This window comes from Dictyostelium discoideum (assembly GCF_000004695.1).
Source record: "Dictyostelium discoideum AX4 chromosome 4 chromosome, whole genome shotgun sequence".
NCBI classification, from domain to species: domain Eukaryota; phylum Evosea; class Eumycetozoa; order Dictyosteliales; family Dictyosteliaceae; genus Dictyostelium; species Dictyostelium discoideum.
The window spans coordinates 5,019,212-5,040,402 of NC_007090.3; the positions used below are offsets into that span (position 1 = coordinate 5,019,212).

At 23.0% G+C, this 21,191-nt stretch overlaps 8 protein-coding genes across 8 annotated transcripts; 4 read left to right on the top strand and 4 right to left on the bottom strand.

Annotated features, from left to right (window-relative positions):
* Window positions 1-28: 28 nt before the first annotated feature.
* Window positions 29-3,615, top strand: DDB_G0286881 (hypothetical protein; the record flags this gene model as incomplete). Its single annotated transcript, XM_632411.1, has 7 exons — window positions 29-104; window positions 302-488; window positions 636-1,034; window positions 1,126-1,287; window positions 1,378-1,473; window positions 1,581-1,661; window positions 1,764-3,615. The coding sequence occupies 7 exons, from the start codon at window positions 29-31 to the stop codon at window positions 3,613-3,615; spliced, it is 2,853 nt and encodes a 950-aa protein (XP_637503.1).
* A 95-nt stretch (window positions 3,616-3,710) lies between these two features.
* On the bottom strand, window positions 3,711-4,365 carry DDB_G0286883 (NUDIX hydrolase family protein; the record flags this gene model as incomplete). The annotated part of the gene is made up of 2 exons (XM_632412.1): window positions 3,711-4,175; window positions 4,258-4,365. 2 exons carry the CDS (start codon window positions 4,363-4,365, stop codon window positions 3,711-3,713), a joined length of 573 nt encoding a protein of 190 aa, XP_637504.1.
* Window positions 4,366-5,137: 772 nt separating this feature from the next.
* DDB_G0286885 (hypothetical protein) lies at window positions 5,138-7,045 on the top strand (the record flags this gene model as incomplete). The annotated part of the gene is made up of 2 exons (XM_632413.1): window positions 5,138-5,191; window positions 5,336-7,045. The coding sequence occupies 2 exons, from the start codon at window positions 5,138-5,140 to the stop codon at window positions 7,043-7,045; spliced, it is 1,764 nt and encodes a 587-aa protein (XP_637505.1).
* A 215-nt stretch (window positions 7,046-7,260) lies between these two features.
* DDB_G0286887 (hypothetical protein) lies at window positions 7,261-7,763 on the bottom strand (the record flags this gene model as incomplete). Its single annotated transcript, XM_632414.1, has 2 exons — window positions 7,261-7,452; window positions 7,584-7,763. The coding sequence occupies 2 exons, from the start codon at window positions 7,761-7,763 to the stop codon at window positions 7,261-7,263; spliced, it is 372 nt and encodes a 123-aa protein (XP_637506.1).
* Window positions 7,764-8,784: 1,021 nt separating this feature from the next.
* fut10 (hypothetical protein) lies at window positions 8,785-10,860 on the bottom strand (the record flags this gene model as incomplete). The annotated part of the gene is made up of 2 exons (XM_632415.1): window positions 8,785-9,982; window positions 10,061-10,860. 2 exons carry the CDS (start codon window positions 10,858-10,860, stop codon window positions 8,785-8,787), a joined length of 1,998 nt encoding a protein of 665 aa, XP_637507.1.
* Window positions 10,861-12,550: 1,690 nt separating this feature from the next.
* DDB_G0286891 (P-type ATPase) lies at window positions 12,551-16,475 on the top strand (the record flags this gene model as incomplete). The annotated part of the gene is made up of 3 exons (XM_632416.1): window positions 12,551-12,698; window positions 12,960-13,072; window positions 13,191-16,475. The coding sequence occupies 3 exons, from the start codon at window positions 12,551-12,553 to the stop codon at window positions 16,473-16,475; spliced, it is 3,546 nt and encodes a 1,181-aa protein (XP_637508.1).
* A 13-nt stretch (window positions 16,476-16,488) lies between these two features.
* act29 (hypothetical protein) lies at window positions 16,489-17,652 on the bottom strand (the record flags this gene model as incomplete). Its single annotated transcript, XM_632417.1, has 1 exon — window positions 16,489-17,652. One exon carries the CDS (start codon window positions 17,650-17,652, stop codon window positions 16,489-16,491), a length of 1,164 nt encoding a protein of 387 aa, XP_637509.1.
* Window positions 17,653-18,640: 988 nt separating this feature from the next.
* On the top strand, window positions 18,641-21,104 carry grlD (G-protein-coupled receptor family 3 protein 4; the record flags this gene model as incomplete). The annotated part of the gene is made up of 2 exons (XM_632418.1): window positions 18,641-19,786; window positions 19,875-21,104. 2 exons carry the CDS (start codon window positions 18,641-18,643, stop codon window positions 21,102-21,104), a joined length of 2,376 nt encoding a protein of 791 aa, XP_637510.1.
* Window positions 21,105-21,191: the final 87 nt, after the last annotated feature.

The window sequence follows — 21,191 nt, forward strand, 5'->3', positions numbered from 1 at the left end:
AAAATAAACCGACCAAGTAACCATAGAAATGAAAATATTAGTACTCTTATTATTTTTTTCTATATGTATTGTAAGCTATTCAGTCCAAATAGAACAAAATGATTGTATGTTTAATAATTTTTTAATTTTATTTTTGTTTTTCTATTTTTATTTTTCTATTTTTATTTTTTTTATTTTCATTTTTTTATTTTTATTTTTTTTATTTTTTTTATTTTTCTATTTTTATTTTTATTTTGCTGACCTTCAGAAAAAAAAAAAAAAAAAAAAGATAAATGTCTTGATAATTTATTTACTAAAATAGGGAATTTACCTTTATATACTCTTAATACAACGACTCAACAAAGAAATTACTGTGGAACAAACGGTTTAAATATTATCACTTGTTTCAATGATACCGTCCAAAGAATTACAATTAGACATGTACCAGCGAAAAAAAATAAATTACTTTCAACTATTGATCTTATTTGTTTTAATTCTTTGATATCGATGTAATTATTATTTTAATTCTATTTTTATTTTTTTTTTTTTTTTTTTTTTTTTTTTTTTATTTTTAATTTTTTTTTTCCCAAATATCTAATTTTAATCAAAAAAAAAAAAAAAAAAAAAAAAATTAATAATAAATAATAAATAAAAAGAGCTGTTATTGATGCCAATACCGAAAACAATTTCCTTTATGGTGAATTTCCATTAAAACTCGAAAGTCTTCGTTTGGATAATGGTAATCTAACTTCATTATTTAATTATGTTGATCTTTCATTAGGTTTTAATAATACAATAGTCAGGAATCAAATTAAAAAACTTATTTTATATGGTGGAGTTTCAAAATCTGAAAATGTAAATATATATTTTTCAACACTTTCACATTTTTCCAACCTATATTTCTATATCGAAGATGGTGCCACAATAACAAACCAAACAAATTTCAATTTTATAAATGATTTAAATGAAACAAAGAAATCATCATTCCAATCAATTACAACCTATTGTTCAAATGTACCATCATTAGACTATAATAATGTTATTTTAAACTATGTGTAAGTTTTTATTTTCTTTTATTTTAAATAAAAATAATAGATAAATAAAATACTAATATTAATATGTTTAAAAAACAAAAAAAAAAAAAAGTGAATTTACATATTTACCAAGTTTTGATTATGAATCAGTTTCAAATTATTCAACATATTCAAATGTTGTTTCTCTTGAACTTAATTCCAATAAAAATGATCAAGTTTACCCATTCCCATTAGGCCTTTCTAAAATTCCGCCTGGTAATCAGTTAACTTCTTTGTATGTTTTAAAGTAATATTATTATTTATTACCCATAAATTAACTTTTTTTTTAATTTTTTTAATTTTTTTAATTTTTTATTAAACATAGATCTATTAATCATTTAATAGAAAAGCCTCCTTACTTTATAGATTTATCAAATTTAGATTCAAACATTAGTAGAGGAATATATACTAGTAATCAAATGTTTGTATTAAAAAATAAAAAAAAATAAAAAAAATAAAAAAAATAAAAAATAAACTAACTATAATATTATTTTTTTTTTTTTTTTTTTCTAAATAAATAAAAAAAAGAGAAATTTTAAATGCTGGCAATTCTTTCAATATAGATGGAGTATTTCCCTTCACTTCTTTCCCCAAATATTTAGATTCTTTGTAATTATTAAATAATTTTTTTTTTTTTTTTTTTTTTTTTTTTTTTTTTTAAAAAAAAATATTATTAATTGATAACTAATATTTCCTTATTTCTTTATTTAGTACCTTTGAATATGGAAATTTAAGCAGATTACCAGATTTTGAAAATATTTTTAATGAAAATATTGAGTATATAGATATAAGTAATAATATAATTACTGAGAATATAACTAGAACATTAGAATGGCCAGGAAGAACTATTACACTTTACCTAAGAAACAATCATTTGAAAGGATCAATCGATGAAAGTTGGTGCAAATTTAATCTTGAGATTTATGGAAACTCTCTAAGTGGTGAAGCTCCATCATGTTTTGTTTGCCACATTAATAGTAATTCCTTTGCTATAACTGGTAACGCATTCTCAAATATGGAACTAAAACCACCATGTACCTCTGTGATTTTAAATTTATGGTATGATAATTCGACAAAACTATTGTTTTTGTATGGTCAAGATATTGGATTTGCAAGATCAGATTTTAAATTATCACCATCTTCATTCAACCCTTATTGTGGCCTTTTGGATGAAAAGGTTTATGAGAATGTTAGAAATGGTTTGTTTTGTTTAAATTATAGTCTACCTGGTCCAGTTCCCTTACATATAAATATTACCTACCCAAAAATGCCCTCAAATTCTCCAGTTAAAACATTTGAAATCTCAGCTTACAATATGTATTTACCATTAATTAATAGTGTTTCAAAAGATTCAAAAACCAATCTATATACTATCGATGGTCAATACTTTGCATACAATAGTACTGTTATTACCGTTTTAGTTGATTCTCAAATTTGTATTGTAGTATCTTGTAATTTTAGAGAAATCAAATGTTTACTATCGAAAAACAACAACAATAATAAAAACAACATGATTAATACCAATTATTTACTATCCGTTCAAATTATGAATGTTTCATCAAATTTCAATTTAACTAAATGTCCAAATGATTGTAGTGGCGCTGGTATTTGTGATTTAAATTTAGGTATATGTTCATGTAATTCAAATAGAATATTTGATGATTGTAGTGGTTTCAAATGTATTGGAGATTGTACTAGTTTAACAAATTCTGAATGTAACTTTACAATTGGTAAATGTGAATGTATATCAGGATGGGAAGGTGATGATTGTAAAACTCAATTATTTTGTCCAAATGATTGTAGTGGTAGTGATGCAGGTAATTGTGATTATATAACCAAAACATGTAATTGTAAACAAGGTAGAACATTTGCATGCAATACTGATTGTTTAAACGATTCAAAATGTAATTTTACAATTGGCAAATGTGAATGTATACCAGGGTGGGAAGGTGATGGTTGCAGTATTCGACCAAAATGTCAAAATGATTGTAGTGGTGGTGATGCAGGTAATTGTAATTATATAACTAAAACATGTATTTGTAAACAAGGTAGAGCATTAGATGATTGTAGTGGATTTGCATGCAATATTGATTGTTTAAACGATTCAAAATGTAATTTTACTATTGGCAAATGTGAATGTAAAGATGGATGGGAAGGTGATAATTGTAACACTAAGCAACCAAATTGTCCAAACAATTGTAGCGAATCAGGTATTTGTGACCGTTCAACTTTGAAATGTTTATGTGACTCTGATAGATTATTTGAAGACTGTAGTGGATTGAAATGTATTATAAATTGTAATAACAATTCAATATGCAATAATAAAATTGGTAAATGCGAATGTCTATCAGGTTGGTTTGGTGATAGTTGTGAAAATTCAGAAAAATCTTCATCTGAATCCTCTGAATCTTCTGAATCTTTATCAAAATCAAACAAAACCAAAGTTATATTACTATGCACTATATTGCCATCTATTGCATTGATAGGTATAATTTTGGTGGTCATTTCATTAAAAAAAAGAAAAAATGAAGATCAATATAAGTACCACATTAAATTAAAATAAACGTTACCTATGTACTAATATACTAGTTCATCAAGTGAATTAATAAATAAAATTTTTAAATCTATTAAACTAGTTTTATTACAATTTATTTTTTTTTATTTTTGTTGTTGTTGTATTTGTTGTAAATATTGTTCAATTATTGGATTTGATAAAGTTAAAAGTTGTTTATACATTTCTTTTTTAAATGGTACAGGTAAAGTTTGATCATTATTGTTTGGTTGTTCTTCTTGATTTAAAAAATCATCAAAATTGAACCATTTACATTCGTCAAATTCTGGTTTTTCTTCAAATCCTAAATCAATCAATGATATTAAATCTTTTGGTAAAAAGAATAAATGCCAATGAATCATTTGGCCATTATGATTAAAAACTTTACCAATTGCTTTTGTAATTGAATTTTTATATTCATAGAGATAAGATAATGGTTCCTCTATTTTTGATACAAATCTCAATTTATCATCTGTTACTTCTAAGCCAACCTCTTCTTTTATTTCTCTTAAAACTGCAACATAATAATCCTCATCCCTCCCTGCTTCCACACCACCTTGTGGAAATTGCCACTATTATTATTATTATTAATTAAGAATTTACTTTAATAAAATGAAAGAAATAAAAATAAAAATAAAATAAAAAGAAAACTACCTTTCCAACTGCAGTTTTCTTTTTTGATGCTCTTTTACACACCAAAACTTGTCCCTGATCATTAAAAATTAATGCACCAACACAACTTCTATATTTAATATTACTCATTTTATTTAATTTATATAATTTTATAATTTCTTGTATCTCTTTTTTTTTTTTTAATTTTTAATTTTTTTTTTTTTTTTTTTTTGAAATTAAATACTGAAAATAAATTAAAAAGATTTTTTCTAAAAAATTTCTGATTTTTTAAACAGTGTTGGTGGAGATATATTTTATATTATTTTATTTTTTTTAAAAAAAAATTCAAATAAAAAAAATTAAAATAGACATAGTGTTTGATTAATTTTAAGATCAAAAAATAAATAAAATAAATAAAAGTTTAGAATTAAATATTAGCATTAATAAAAAGAAATAAAAAAATAAAAAAATAAAAAAAAATAAAAAAATAAAAAAAAATAAAAAAATAAAAAAAAATAAAAAAATAAAAAAAATAAAAAAAAAGCACGAAAATGTTGGCTGTAATGGTACTTTTAATTGTACTTTTCCATCCACTGATCCAAATTTTTCAATAGGCGCGTATTTAAAATAAGTCTGACGGTTTATTTCCGCAGTTTTTGATCACCCCAAAAAAAATAAAAAAAAAAAAAAAAATATAAAAAAACAGAGGAATTTTATAATTTTAAAAATAAAAAAATGAAAAAAAAAGATATTTTAGAAAAAGAAAACGAATTCCGCAATAACATTTTATTTTTTTAATTTTTTTTTTATTTAAATTTTATTTTTTTTTTTTTTCTTTTTTTTTTTTTTACCATCTTTTTTGTTTTATTTTTTTTATTTTATTTTTTTTTTTTTAAAAAAAATATATATCACAAATAATAAAATGAAATCCATTTTATCATTAATCATCTTCTTTTTAGCAATTTCTTTTGTTACCGTAAGTTTTTTTTTTTTTTTTTAAAAAAAGTGTTTAGAAAAAAAAAATAAAAAATGAAAAACCCAAAAGTTTTTTAGTCTCGAAAAATAAAAATAAAAAAAAAAAATAATTAATATATATATATATTATTTTTTTTTTATTTAGTCAGAAGTTTTTAACTCTGTTGTACCATTAGGAAAAACAGTTCAAGGTAAACTTATTCAACAAAATATCCCAAGTATTTCAATTCCAAGTGGAAATATTCAAATTAGTGGATTTCAAGCAGTTTTTTTAAATGATTCATCAAATGCTCAATTTTTAAGATCATCAATTAAAATTATTTCAGTTGATATTAGTGTTAGTAAACCAGCTCAAAGAAAGATTTTTTCATTCACTCTTTCAAACATTTTTGAGCCATTGGTATTACCATCACCATATGTTATTAATGTTCCAACTGGATCAACAGCAAGTATGTCAATTTCATACTTAACTACCAATAGTGAAGCACGTAATGTTTCATTGAAATATTATATGAAATATGAAAGTGTTAGCAGTGGATATACACCAGTTTCAAGATCATCCATTTCAGCATCACCAAATGGTGCTGCATTCAACGTTACCAAAGGTACCAATGGCAAATTCACTAAATCAAATAACTACATTTGGCAAACTGATGTCTCTGTAGTATCATTACTTGCAACTGGCTCACAAGGTATTATTAGTATGGCTTTTGTTAATAATGCCACCGGTGCTGTCATTTGTAATTCAGTAGGTCACTATGTCAATGATCTCCTTTACACAATGTCACCATGTTCAACTGTTACACCACTTACTAAAGGTACAACTTATACTGTTTTAGCAGTTTACAATAATACTGTTCAAATTAATGGTGTATTCGCATCATTTGGTATCTATACAACTTTCCCAAAGGCTTCAACTACTGGTAGTACAACTGGCCCATCAACTACTCATGCTGCATCATCAACCACTGGTCCATCAACTACTCATGCTGCATCATCAACTACTGGTCCATCAACTACTCACGCTGCATCAACTACTGGTCCATCAACTACTGGTCCACGTCCTTTAACTTCAACTACTCACGCTGCATCAACTACTGGTCCATCAACTACTCACGCTGCATCAACTGGTCCATCAACTACTCACGCTGCATCAACTACTGGTCCATCAACTACTGGTGGTAAAACAAGTGGTGGTGGTAGTGGTGGTGGCAGTGGTGGTGGTAGTGGTGGTAAAACTTCAACATCAGGTCCACACTCAACTACTGGCCATCAAACTTCTGGTCATCATACAGGTTCTTCTCAAAGTGGTTCAGAAAGTGGTTCAGAATCAAGTGGTAGAGGTTCATCACAAAGTGATTCACAAAGTGATTCACAAGCAAGCGGCTCTCAATCAAACTCTGAATTCACTACAACTGGTTCAATGTCTGGTAGTCATCAAAGTTCAGGAAGTCAACAAACCTCTGGTTCAATGTCTGGTAGTCAACAAACTTCAGGACAAACCTCTGGTAGTCAACAATCTGGTTCATCTGGTAGTCAATCAACTGGTGGCAGTTTCCAAACTTCAGGTTCATCTGGTAGTCAATCATCAGGTCAATCAACTGGCGGTCAATCATCAGGTCAATCAACTGGTGGTCAATCATCTGGTCAATCAACTGGTGGTCAAACCTCTGGTCAATCAACTGGTGGTCAATCATCAGGTCAATCAACTGGCGGTCAAACTTCAGGTCAAACCTCTGGTCAAACTTCAGGTGCATCAACTGGTGGCAGTTCAACTACCTACAGTGGTATGGCTGATTTCAAAACTCCATTCGAATATAAACACTCAAATAATAGAAAACTCGAAATCTATTAAAATTAATAAAATTTACAATATATATATAAACGCTTTTTTATTTTTTTTAAAAAAAAATTTGTAAATAAAACAATAAAATAAATTATTTAATTTAAAAAAAAAAAAAAAAAAAAAAAAAAATAAAGATAAAAATAAAAAATAAAAATAAAAAATAACACAACATTTAATTTTATATATGTATATAAATAAAATAATTAATAAAATTTTTATTAATTTTATTTTGCAATAATAACATCACAAGCAGCGTGATTCATTGCATAGTTCGAAACAGAATTTATGAAAATCTTTTTCAATGTATTCATTCCTCTAGTTCCAAGAATTAAAATATCAATAGAATAATCTGAAATTGCTTGTTCTAAACCAATTCCAACATCTTGAGATTTTAACATAATTCTTTCATTTTTTATCTTTTTTTTTTTTTTTTTTTTTTTTTTTTTTTTTTTTTTTAAGTAAAATAAAAAAATTAATATACATATTATATTTAAAAACATAGAAATATTGAAAAAAAAAATAAAAAGAATAAATAAAATTTACTTACACCTTTTTCAGCACATAATTGTTCATATCTTTCTAAAAGTTCTTCACCTTTTTCTAATGGTTGTTTTGGTTTTGTTATTGTAACTATATGCATATGATCTCCTGGTTTGTATAAATTTTCAGCTAATTCAAAAGCTTTGTGAGATTGCTGACTTCCATCTAATGATATTAAATATTTCATTTTTTTTTTTTATTTTTTAAAATTGTTATATTTTATATATTTTTTTTTTTTTTTGTACAAATAGTGGGGGTGTTATTGGTGGAGGTATAGTTTTTGTCTGGTTTTTCAATATTATTATAATTATTATTATTTTTTTCCTAATTTCCTTTTTTTTTTTTTTTTTAAAAAAATGAGTAAATAATCTTTAATTTTTAAAAAAATAAATTTAATGTGATTGTTGAATTATTTTTTAAATTGAAACAACAATGTTATTGCTTCTTTAATTTTAAAAGTCCTTAAAAATATTAATAAAATAAATTTTTTTTTTTTTTTTTCTTTTTTAAATATCCTAATAAGTTTATAATAAATTTAATTCTTTTTTTTTTTTTTTTTTTTTTTTTTTTTTCTTAAAAAAAAAAATGGTTTTTTTCCCAAAATAGAAAAATAGATTTGTTGGATTTTTTTTTTTATTTTTAATTTATTTTTTTTTTTTTAAAATTTTTTTTTCTTTTTTTAGTTTTTTATTTTTATTTTTTAATTTTTTGTTATTTTTTTTTTTAAATTTTAAAGTTCTTCATTTAAATACTTTTACTAGATCTAAAGTTTTAAAATGATGGTTTACCAAAAAATAATAATTAAAAAAATAAAAAACAGGAATGAATTAATTACCAAACTATTTACATTTTTTTTTTTTTTTTGGTAAAAAAAAAGAGGAGCTAATTAATTGTTAACCTATTTTCAATTTTTATTTTTTTTTTTTTTTTATTTATAAGACTGTAATTAATTTAATTAACTACATTATAATATTGCCTTTGGGAATATGAATAGTTTTTTTTTTTTTTTTTTTTTTTTTTTTTTTTTTTTTTTTTTTTTTTTTATTTCAATGAAGATAAATGGGTTTTAAAATTATTTTTTTTTTATTTATACTTTTTTTTTTTTTTTTCTATTTTCATTTTTTATTTTTTTTTTTCAAGAATTTCTTTTTTTAGATTTTTATTTTTATTTTTTATTTTTATTTACATTTTTTTTATTTTTTTTTTTATTATTCGCCAACTGTTAAAATTAATTGTTTATGACCAATTGTCTCAGTAACAGCATTTGAAGGGACGATAGTAGTGAATTGATTATTAATTGAGTAATCTTTAATCTGAATTGAATTAAAAGTCATATAAAGTAGATGGCCAGGTTCATCACCTCTATATTTTTTAAACATTGCTTCACCAATTTCTTTCTCTTCTAAATTTGTACGCCAAATTGAAAGGTCATCCAATTTTGCAACAATTTTCTCACAACCAATATTAATATCACTTGTTGATAAAGAATCTAAATTTAAAAAGCTAGTAGATGTTGAATCCAATATACCATTTACAAAGATTTTAATTGTAGATGGTACGTTTGAAATGGTAGTAGTATCCACAGTATCTACAATATCTTTTGTTTTTATTGTTCTAGTTGTTGGTATCGTTGTTGTTTCAAAACTATCACTAAAATCATCCATTCCATCTGAATCTAAAAAACTATCAATAACACCATTTCCAACATTATTATTATTATTATTATTATTATTATTATTATTATTATTATTATTATTTTTTGAATTTAAATCTGTAGTGGTAGTTTGTAAAGAAGGACCAACTGAAATTGCAAAATGTTTCCATTCATTACTATCTAATGGTGTATCGGATAGGAAACATTTAGATTTGAAACAAAATTTAACATAAAATCTTTTCCAAATTTGAACAACTGATACAACTAAACCATGTTTATCCATTGTAATGATTGGTTTTTCATCATGTACATCCTCTAAAATTAACCAAAACATTATTGTAAATTTATCTTTAACTGGTGGAACATAATTTAAATCTTGTTTAATTGATACACATGTTTCTTTATTAATATCTAATACTCTCAACTCTTTTGAATCTTCATATGGTTCACCAAATGTACTTCTAAATCCAATTCCATTATTTATCTTTTTCTTTAGATTATCAATATATTGACATAACCTACAATCAGCACCATAAAATATACAACGATTATATTTTTCAATGAATTTTTCAGGAAAAGGTTGTTTCTTCCATTCAAAATATTCTTCATATGCTGTTTTATTCTTTGATAGATAAATTATATAATCTACCAACTCTTTTGGTGATTTAAAATCATCTGTTTTAATTATACTTTTATTAGGTACCCATTCATCAATATTTGGTGATCCCATATAAATTGGTATACTTCCACTCCTATCAAATATATATATATACATAAATTAGTATAAATATATTAACATATGTTTATTATTAAATAAAGATAATACTTACAATAATGATGTATAAACTTTTTCTGTAACATAGTCAGTAATGTTATTATTTTCAAAAGCTAAAGAGAATTTATATTTTGATAATACTAATTCTTTAATACGTAAAGAGTCACCAAGATCATCGAATACTGCATGAGGGAAATCTTTTTTATTTAATTTCTTGTTGTTTAAACATTCACCCATTGCATCTACTTGAGTGTGTTTCATCATTTCTATGATGTAACAAGTACGATAGATTGCACCACCGCCATCGCAATTGGTTGACATGAATCCAACGAACCCGTTTTTATCTTCAAATTTGACAGGCTCCTTTCTGAAATTTTCGATATTACCATCATCACGTGACCCCCAACTACAAGCAAATGTAACTTGAACTTGATCGGTACTACGAAATGTGCTGTTGATATCTATATGTTTTTGGTAGTCTGGATGCGTTGATATTGGGAAATACTTTTCATGTTCGTATCCAAAGTTTATATAATATTGGGCAACTTCTTTTTGAGGAAATGCTGGTGGCTGTTTTAAGAATGTGTAGGACCAGCTTGCCAATGGTTGTGCTTCAAATAATATTGCGTCGACATCTGCATGGAATTGTTGTTGTGATATAAATACACAATCCACTGGACATTTCTCTTTTTTCACATGCTGTCCTAAATAATTTGGTAATCCCCAATCTTCGTAACCTTGTCCACTCCATGTCCCACCACTCCATAATAATATTTGTATTCCATCTACTTCAACTATAACAATACTGTATATTAATAAAGATAATAAAAATAATAATTTTTTATTTATTTTCATTATCTTATTAATCTATATATATATATATATATATATATATTTATTTAATGGTCTATAATAATATTATTTCTTTTTTTTTTTATTGCAATATTTGTTTATTGTTTAATTGATTACATGAATATATTTGTATGTGTGCGTGCTGTAGTGGTTGTTTTTTTTATTTTTTAAAAAAAAAAAATAAAAAAATTAAAAAAAATAAAATTAAAAGTGTTTTAGTTGTGTTTTTAAATTAATTATTGTTTTAAAAATCAAAACTTTTTTTTTGAAAAAAATAAAAAAAATAAAAAAAATTAAATTTATAAAAAAAAAAAGGATTATTATTTTTCTGAAATGATTTCTTAATTATTATTATTTGTATTGACCACCAATTTTTTTTTTCTTTTTTTGTTTTTTTTTTTTTTTGAAATTCTTAAAAACGAATCTTCTTAAATTTTTTTTTTTTTTTAAATTTTTTTTTTTTTTTTTCAAATAAATGGTTTTCTGTGTTCTTCATCCTTTTTTTTTTTTTTTTTTTTTTTTTTTTTTTATTTCTGGATGGTTTTGTTTATTTTTTTAAATTGAATTCGAAAAATGAAAGAAATTGATCTTTTTTTTTTCCAAGTTTTTTAGTTTTTTAAATAATTGAACAATTACCTCTTTTGATATCCAAATTTTTAATTTTAAAAAAAATTATATCTTTAATTTTATTATTTTTTTTTTTATTTAATTAAAATTTTTTTTTTTTTTTTATTTTCTATTTACTCAAAAAATAAAATAAACTTTTTTGATTTTAAAATCTTCACAATTTGGGAAACAAAAAAGTTAAAATTTATCCGTCCAGTCCGATTTCCCATATTATATTTTTGAAATTTTTTTTTTATTTTTTTTTTATTTTTATTTTATTTATTTGAAATAAATCAATGTAACATATATCTTTAATTTAGAGGAAATTTTTTTTTTTTTTTTTTTTTCAAATAAAATAATTTTCTATAAAATTATTTTTTCTTTTTTTTTTTTTTTGATTATTCCCAAGAAATCAAAACTTTTTTAAAATGAAAATAATAGTAATAATAAAAATAAAAATAAAAATAAAAATATTAATAATTAAAAAAAAAGAAATTATTTTACTTTACAATGGGAAGCTTCAAATTTATTCTTTTAAAACATTGGTTTTGTTTTTTATTATTATTAAATTTTAACCCTAATTTTTTTCCAAACTCACACATATAGCACCCCTTTTTTTTTATTTTTTTTTCAAATAATCGATTTTTGATTCCTTTGTTTTTGAAAAGTTTTTTTTTTTTTTTTTTTTATTGAGTTTTTGAAATGTTTGGCCTAAACAGCCAAGATTTCATTTAAAAAAAGTTAGTTTAAAAATAGTTTTTCAGTAAATTATAATTAAATTTTTTATTAATTTTTTTCTCAAGCTTTTATTATTTTTTTTTTTTTTTTTTTTTTTTCCTCTTTTTTTATTTTTAAATTAATTTTTTTATATTATTTCTCAATATTCGGTGTGTTTATATATTTAAATCCTGTTTACATCCTAATTTTTTTTTTATTATTCTCAATCGAGCAAAAAAAAAAAAAAAAAAAAAAAAAATTAAACACACAAAAAAAAAAAAAAAATAAAATAAAATAAAATAAAATAAAAAATTAAGTAGTGGATGTTCAAAAAAAAAAAAAAACAGATTTAAAACATTTTTTATAAAAAATGGAAAAATTGGATAATATAGTAAATAAAGTTATTAGAAAAAAAAAAACAAATTTACCAAAAACTGTATATATAAATAATAATAATTGTAATAACACTGTAAATAATAATAACAATAATAATAAAAATAATAATAATAATAATAAATGTATTAATAAAAATAAAAATAATAAAAATGACTTTAAAAAATCAAATTGGATATCTACAACCAAATATTCATTATTAACATTTGTACCAAAAAATTTATTTGAACAAGTATGAAAGATATTTTTTTTTTTTTTTTTTTTTCAAATAAAATCCATTTTTAAACTTTTTTTTTTTAATATTATTATTTTTATTAATTTTTTTTTTTTTTTTTTAATGTTTTGGGATGAATAGTTTAGGAAATTCACAAATTTATATTTCTTAGGTATTATGGTTCTTTCATGGCTTGATGTTAGTCCCTTAACTCCTGGTCCTTCCACAATTAATTTAGGAATTGTTTTATTAATAAATGCAATTAAAGAAGGTTATGAAGATTTTGTAAGTGTTTAATAAATAATTTATTCTTTAATTATTTATTTATATAAAAAGTTTTTAATTAATTTTATTTTATTTATTATTATTTAAAAAAAAAAAAAAAAAAATGAATTAAAAATAGAGACGTTATCAAAGTGATAAAAGAACTAATTCCCAAATTTGTAAAGTTTTAGAAATTAAAAAAAATGGTGAAAATAATAATTTAATTTCAAAATATTGGAAAGATTTAAAAGAAGGTGATATTGTTTTTATTGAAAATGGTAATTGTTTTCCAGCAGATTTAATAATTTTAAGTAGTTCAGGAGAGTCATCACCAGGTCAATGTTTTATTGAAACTTCAAATTTAGATGGGGAATCAAATTTAAAATATAAACAATCAATATTAGAAATAAATGATAAATTAATAAATTTCAATAATAATAATAATAATAATAATAATAATATATGTAATTTTAAATTTAATGAAAAATCAATAATAGAATGTGAAGGAGCAAATTTAAATTTAAATAAATTTGATGGTTCAATTCAATTATTTAATGAAAATAATGAAAATAATGAAAATATTGAAAAATTACCATTAACAATTGAACAATTATTAATTAGAGGTACAAGATTAATGAATACAAATTATATTTATGGATTAGTGGTTTATGTTGGACATGAAACGAAGTATATGTTAAATACAATGTCAACACCAACTAAAAGATCAAAATTAGAGAAAACAATGGAACGAATTTTAATTTATTTATTCATTGTTCAATTATTGTTATGTTTATTCTCAACTTTAATGGGTCTTTATTTTGATTTAAATTTCCATAAAGGATCATGGTATCTTGACATTCCAACCAATTTCCCAATGACGACATTCACTAGATTCTTTACTTTCTTAGTTTTATTCTCAACAATGATTCCAATTTCATTATATGTTACAATTGAAGTAATTAGATTTTTACAAGTTTTATCAATTAATAAAGATAAGAAAATGTGTTTTAAAATTAAAAATAAAAATATTCAACAAAATGAATTATCACCACCACCACAACAACAACAACAACAACAACAACAACAACAACAAAATACAAAAGAATTTGAAGAAACATTTGCAGAAGCTAGAACATCAAATTTAAATGAAGAATTAGGTCAAGTTGAATATATTTTCTCTGATAAAACTGGTACATTAACAAAGAATGAAATGGTATTTAAAATATGTTCAATCAATGGTAAAATCTATGGTGAATTACCAAATGATGGGTGTAATATTAAATCATATACATCAATTAATGAAATTGATGATAAAGAATCTAAAGAAGGAGAAGAACAACAACAACAACAATATGAAAAATTAATTGATTTATCAATTAAAGAGAATTTAGAATTTGTAATTGTTTTGGCAATTTGTAATACAGTTTTACCAACTATTGTAGAAGAGGATCATGATTTTAATAAAAATTTTATAATTAATTATTCATCATCATCACCAGATGAAACAGCATTAGTTGAAGCAGCATATAATCTTGGTATAAAATTATATTCTAAAACACCAAATTCAATTACAATTTATATTGGTACTACTGGTGAATTTAAAACTTTTAAAATTTTAAATATAATTGAATTTACAAGTGACAGAAAAAGAATGTCAATAATATTACATGATCAAGATTTAAATCAAATTATTTTATATTCAAAAGGTGCTGATTCTTCAATTTTACCATTACTAGATAATAATAATAATAATAATAATAATAATAATAATAATAATAATAATAATATTGATGATATTAATTTAATAGTCAATAATGATAATGATGATGAAAATGAAATTTTAAAAAATAGTAAAGAAAGTTTAAAATTATTTTCAAGTAATGGCTTAAGAACGTTATGTATAACAAAGAGATTATTAAGTGATGATGAATATTTGGAGTGGAATAAACTTTATAAAGAAGCAAGTTTATCAATGATTGAAAGGGATATTAAAATGGAATTAATTTCAAAACAAATTGAAACTAAATTAACATTATTAGGTGTAACAGCGATTGAAGATAAATTACAAGATAATGTATCAACAACAATTTCAACTCTAATTAAAGCTGGTATTAAGATTTATATTTTAACAGGTGATAAAGTTGAAACTGCAATTACAATTGGTTTATCATGTTCATTATTAAAAGATTTACAATTATTAATTTTAAATGATTTTAAATCGGTTGATACATTATTATTAAAATTAAATTATTACATTGAATTAATTGAGAGAGAATCAAAGTCGAATGAGTTTGGCTTGATTATTGATGGTAATACATTAACAGTTTTATTAATGTTAAAAGAATGTGAAGATAAATTTTATAAATTATCAATGTTATGTAAATCAATTGTGTGTTGTAGAGTGACACCATTTCAAAAGAGTGAAGTTGTTAGAATTGTTAAAGAGCGATCAAGGAACTCTATTACATTGGCAATTGGTGATGGTGCAAATGATGTATCAATGATTCAGAAAGCACATATCGGTATTGGCATCTCCAGTGGGAAAGAAGGGAGACAGGCAGTGCTGGCATCGGATTTCTCAATTGCACAATTTGAATACCTATCCAGATTATTACTAGTACATGGTAGATTCAACTATAAAAGGTTGTCATTGGTGATATGTTATTTCTTTTTCAAGAATTTAGCAAGTTGTTTATTACAATTTTGGTTTGCAATTAATAATCAATTCTCTGGTACAACCTATTATGATTCTATAAATTCAATGTTATTCAATCTAACATTTACTTCATTACCAATTATAGTGGTGGGTGTATTTGATAGAGATTTGAAACCACAATTCCTATTAAAATTCCCACAACTATATAAAGATTGCCAATTAGGTAAATCATTTAATCATAGGGTATTTTGGAGTTGGATTATACTTTCAATGTATTGTTCAGCTGTAATCTATGCATTGAGTATATTTATAATTGATGATAATTATAGTAATCATAGAAATGGTAAAATCGGTGGTCTAAGAAATCAATCATCATTTGCTTTCACCTCACTTGTATTTGTTATAAATTTTAGATTAATTATGGTTATTAAAAGATGGAGTTTTTTAACATATCTTTCATTTGGTATCACTTTTGGTTTCTTCTTTTTAGTTCAATTAATATATAATACAATTCATATAATCTTTGGTTATCGTGGTGATTACTATCATATATTCTTTCAAATTTTAAATTCACCAATTTTTTATAATTCACTTTTAATTGTTTTATTTGTTAGTTTATTACCACAATTTACAATTCAATTTATAAAAAGAAATTATTTTCCAAATTCATTAAATATAATTCAAGAAATTCAAAAATTTCAATTATTAAATAATAATGATAATGATGATAATGATAATAATAATAATAATAAAAATAATAAAGTTTAAATAAGATTTATTTTTAAAAACATTTTCTTTGTATTATTTTTGAACCATATTCCATATATTCTTGTTTACTAATTGATTGTTGTTCAAATGTTGATAAACTTGAAAATATTGAACCACCAATCCAGGCCAAGTGGGAATTGTTTTCATTTGTATTATTTTCAACAACTTTAATTTTCATTGATGAAGGTGATAAATTAATTAATTCATTTTTAATACGATCATTGAAATCTGGTAACATTGTAGTACCGCCTGATAAAATGATATTATTGTATAATCCTCTTCTAATTTCAAAATCACAATTTATAATTGAATTATATAATAGTTGGTGAACGCCATAAGATTCAATATTTACTAAACTTGGTTCAAATAATACTTCACCACAAATGAATCTTTCTTTTCCAATTGTTATCATTTGTCCATCTGGTAATTGATATGATTTTTCAATTTCATTAGTTGCAACCTTGGTTGAGTAAAGATCATTATTATAATTTAAACTGATAAAACCAAATTTTTCTTTTATATCTTTTACAATTTCTTTTTCAGATGATGTTGTGAAATTGTAACCCCTATTTTCATTTAATATTTTCATTAAATATTCAGTTACTGAATTTCCTGCTATTTCCAATTGATTGATTGAATTTGGTATTGAATGACCCTCATAGATTGGAACTGTATATGTTATATTATTACCACTATCTAAAACTATACCATTTAAACGACCTTTGGAATATAATGATAGTACTGATTGATTAGCTAAATAAAAATTTGGTGTATCAAATGTTTCAAACATAATTTGAGTGATTCTTTCTCTATTCTCTTTTGGATTCAATGGTATTTCACTCAATAATACACCTTTATCGATGGTTACTCTTAATTCATTATAAAATACATGATGTAATATCTTTTCAATGTCATCCCAATTCACTGGTGATTTTGATTCATTTGGACATTTCAATGATAGAATACTCTTTTTTACAATTGCTTCATCACCAACATAACAATCTTTTTGTCCCATTCCATTTTTAACTCCTCTAGTACAAAAATTTGGTCTTCCAACTACTGATCTAAAAATTGCTCGAGGAGATTCTTCACCACCAAATCCTGCTTTACATAAATATGAACCATTATCAATTACTATTGCTGAATTATAATTATCATCATCATCATTTAAATTCATTTTTTTTTTTTTTTTTTTTTTAATATTGTTTATAAACTTTTTTTCACATTTTGGTAATTAATTTAAAATTTTATTAAAAAAAAAAAAAATAAAAAAAAAAAATTGATCAAAAAAAAAAATAAAAAAAAAATTTAAAAAAATTCTTTGAAGATAAAAAGAAATTAATTTGAATTATTTAATTAAAAAATCAAATTATTAAATCAAATTAATTTCTTTGGTTGAGGGTTAAAAAGAACCTTGAAAGACGTTAAAAGATATTTATTATTAAAAATAATTTTTTTTTATCGTTTTTTTTTTTTTTTTTTTTTTTCAAATCTGAAATCTTATTTTTTTTTATTTATTTTATTTTTTAATTTTCAAATAGTCACATTCCTTTTAGGAGTAATGTTAGTTAGGGCTCGGGTAAAAATAAAAAATCTTTTTTTTTTTTTTTTTTATTTTTTTTTTTTCTATTTTTTTAAATTAAAAAAAAAAAATAGAAAAAAAAATAAAAAAAAAAGAGGTGATATGTGATTGGATTATTCAACCAATCAATAAAAAATAACATTTTCATTTTTTTTTTTTTTTCATTTTTTTTTTCTAGTTTCAAATAATTTTTTTTAAAAAAAAACTAACATCCAATCAAATGCTCTCGTACGACCAATAATCACAAAAGATATTTATCTCAGGTTGGCGAGATTTTTGAATGGGAGCACGAAAAACCATGAAAAACCGATAAATATAAAAACCTTCATAAGAAGATTACTAAAAAATAACAAAAAAAAAAAAAAAAAAAAAAAAAATATTAACTTTTAGAAAAAAAAAAAAAAAAAAATAAACCATTATTATTTTAAAAAAAACTAGTAAACAATATTTTCTTTTTTTTTTTTTTTTTTATTTTTAAGATTATTTGTGAAAAGAAAAAATAGATTTTATTTTTAGCAAAATTATTATTTTTATTTTTAGAAAAAAAAAAAAAAAAAAAAAAAAAAAAAAAAAAAAAATAAAAATGAAAATTAATTCATTTTTAATAATATTAATATTATTATTTATATCAATAAAAAATAGTAATGGAGAACCAGAAAAAAAATTTAAATTAATTACATTGTTGGCTGCACATGTTCAAGATTTGGGTTTTAATAATATGGTGAATAGAGGGCATGTTGAAGTTTCAAAAGCAATGAAATTAGAAGATTCTCAAGCAATTGTGGTGGTTGGTTATAATGATACAATTAGAATATTGGCACCACTTGTTGCTGTTGGCGATGTTGATTTAGTTATTTGTTCAAGTCAAGATCATGCTCAAGCATGTAGAGAATTAGCTACTAAATATAAAGGTTCTTCAATTAAAACTCAATTTTTAGTGAGAGGTAGTGGTGAAGCAACTTCCAATTTAATTACCTATTCCTATAATTATGCAAATGCAAATTATATTAGTGGTTATTTTGCAGGTTTATATACAAAAACCAATAAAATTGGATTTTTATCACCAGGTGCCATTGATAATAATAATGATTCATTTGTTTATGCTTTTTGGTATGGTGCTAAAAGAGCCAATCCAGATATTTCATTTTATTATTATAATATTGGAAATTATTTAAATCCAGATAAAACTGTAGCTGCCACTAAAGATTTACTTGATATGGGATGTGATATGGTAGCCGATACTTTAAATGATTTTTCAACTGGTAATACTTTAATTGCAAATAATCGTAAAACCGCCATGGGTACAAGTGGTTTCCCTCAAAGAGATGTCTATGGTGAAGATGTAATATACAGTTATAATTATAATTGGTTTAAATTATTTTATCCAGTTGCCCAAAGTGTTTATTCAGGTAATACAAATAATACAAATTGGTATGCTGATTTCAATTTAAATGAAACCATTAGTTTCTTTGGTCTTTCATTTAGTTTTACCGTTCCAAATGAAACTTTAACAAAATTCTATGAAGAATTAGATTATTTAAAGAGAACACCAAGATTATCCCATCCATATTTTTGTAATGATTTAATGTATGAATATGCAAAAAAAAATCATTTAACAATGTCTACAAATGATTCAACCCATTGTTTAGCTAATAGTCAATTTACAAGAATTAATGCACCTTTCCCTGGTATGACTTGGTTAGGAAATTATGAAATTACATTAACTGAAGTAAATATTTTTTTAATTTATTTTTCTTTATTTAAAAAAAATAATTATTTTTTTATTAACAAAGTTTAAATTATTTACAAATTAAAAGGTTTATCAATCAAGACCAATTCAAATTGCAATTTCATCAATTTCAAGTTTTTTCATAGTTACAGTTTTGGTAATGATGGGTTTAGTAGTCAGATTTAGAAAGAATCCATCAATTCGTTCTGCAAGTCCAATATTCTTAAATTTTATTTTATTTGGTGCTTTGATTATTTATGTTGGTATTATAATTTGGAGTAGTTCAATTAATTCTGCTTCATGTAATGCTCAATTTTGGTTGGTTACTCTTGGTTTTACAACTTTAATTGGTAGTTTAGTAGTTAAAAATGTTAGAATTTGGTTAATTTTTGATAATCCAGAATTGAAATTAGTTAAAATTACAAATCTTCAATTGGTTCCATGGGTTGGTGTTTGTTTGGTAATTAATATCATTTTAATGAGTATATTAACATCAGTTGGAGATTTAAGAGAGGTAAATGCACAAGGAATTGATTCTTTAGGAAAATATGAATTTATGAGAATTTGTAAAATGAATAGTTCTGGTGCATCAACATTGTATACTATTTTAGCATACTTTGCAGCTTTACTTTTAATTGGTGTATTTGTTTCTTGGAAAATCCGTATAGTTGATATCTTGGAATTTAATGAATCAAAAGCAATTGCAAATACTCTTTATGCCATTAGTTTCTGTCTTTTTGTAATTGTACCATTAATGATTTCACCACAAGATAAACAATCTGAAAAGATTATTTTATGTATTGCAGGTTTATTCATTGTTACAGCCGCTGTCTTAATTATCTTTGTCCCAAAATTCTATAGAGTTTATATATTTGGTTCTGGTGGAACTAGTGATATGTTCTATAAGAAGAAAAAGCAATCACCAGTTGCAACTGCTCGTGCAGAAAGTACAAGTAAAGGTTCAAGTGGTGGTGGTGCTGGTAGTGGTGGTGCTACTGGTGGTAGTGGTGTAAAAACAAATAAAAGAGGTAATTTAGTTTCTGGTGATTTTTCAGATGACACAGAATCTTCATTATCAGAACCAAATAAACCTGTTAAAGTTGTTGCAGGTGCTGTATTAGCTGAATTTACTGATGATACAATTTCTGATTTAGATAATATTGATCAACCAATTGAAATAATTACAGAAAATGGTCAAGATAGTAATAATAATAATAATAATGAAGAAAATAAAGATAATAATATAGAAAATAATAAAATTAGCGAAGAAATTAAAGAAAATTTAAAAAATGAAGAAAATAATGATGGTGATAATTAATAATATTATTATTATTATTATCATTATGTATTTATATATAGAAAAATTGTATAGACAATAAAATAAAATAAAAAATAAAATAATTTA